This window comes from Echinops telfairi, unplaced genomic scaffold, assembly GCF_000313985.2.
Source record: "Echinops telfairi isolate 266 unplaced genomic scaffold, ASM31398v2 ScPeMD7_5;HRSCAF=22, whole genome shotgun sequence".
NCBI lineage: Eukaryota > Metazoa > Chordata > Mammalia > Afrosoricida > Tenrecidae > Echinops > Echinops telfairi.
In genome coordinates, this window is record NW_022103901.1 from 29,663,863 (window position 1) to 29,664,912 (window position 1,050).

The 1,050-nt window shown below is 60.3% G+C and overlaps 1 protein-coding gene across 1 annotated transcript in view; it reads left to right on the forward strand.

The window, feature by feature from the left end:
* The first annotated feature begins 326 nt into the window (after window positions 1–326).
* Window positions 327–1,050, forward strand: part of LOC101653980 (tryptase-like) — a 219,533-nt gene continuing 218,809 nt past the window's right edge. Inside the window, 2 exon segments of the mRNA XM_045285436.1 lie at window positions 327–383; window positions 581–753. Coding sequence (XP_045141371.1) covers window positions 368–383; window positions 581–753 — 189 coding nt within the window. The 5' untranslated portion in view covers window positions 327–367.

Genomic DNA, 1,050 nt, shown 5'->3' on the forward strand with positions numbered 1-1,050 from the left:
CCTTCCCCTACTGAGCCACCCAGCACCCAGCTCTCTGCTCAGCTGGAAGATGGCCCATGCTTCCACTTGCACCAATCCCCCATCATGATGCCCCTGCCCTGAAGGAGAAGCCACACCTCCTCCCATGCCCCGCCCCAGGAGAGGCTGCCTCCCCAAACTGCTTCCTGGGCTGGGAGGATAAAAGGCTAGGACTGGGTTCAGGGCAGAGAGCTGCAGAGCCCTGTGGAGGTGAGGAGGCTGCCTGCCCACTCCTGCCCTCTCCTTCCCAGACCCTGGGGTGCGGGCCTCTCCTCCTCACACAGGCCCTCTCCTATCCCCCAAGATGCTGTGGCTGCTGTTCCTGACCCTCCTCTGCCTGGGGGCCTCTATGCCCATGACCCCAGGTGAGTCCTTGTCCTCTTCTGATGCCCACCCTGACCCTGAGCCTCTATCTGGTGTCTAGGGAGCAGTGCTGGGGCGTGGTGGGGATCTCATTCATCTGAGTCTGTCTACCTCCTTCATGCCTGCACTTGGGGAGGCTGAGCTGAGCTCTGGGTTGGGAGGGCTGGATCCCTGATGACCCCTCACTCTGCCTCCCCAGCTCCGGACCCGGAGACCGAGCTCGTGGGTATTGTAGGGGGACACGATGCCCAAGCTGGGAAGTGGCCATGGCAGGTCAGCCTGTGGATCGCTGATATGAGTGGCCAGTGGATATTTTCGTGTGGAGGTTCCCTGATCCACCGGCAGTGGGTGCTGACTGCTGCCCACTGTGTTGTAACGTGAGTGACTGCCCTGCACCACGTGGCTCCCTGACAATGTTGGGGCATCTGATGAGTGCTGTGGTGTTTCCTGGGTGGAGTGATCACAGAAAAGAGACTGAGGGATTCCATCCCCTGGAGTCCACCCTGGCACCCCATGCACAGACAGCCCCCTGGGCTGTGTGAGTGGGTCTCTCTCAGCCTCTGGGCAGTTTCTTGTCTTCTCTCCCTCAGACAACAAGCAATGATTCTCCGTCTTGGTGTCCAAGTGGGACAAGTGCAGCGCAACCCGAGTAACTTTATCGAGGAGGTC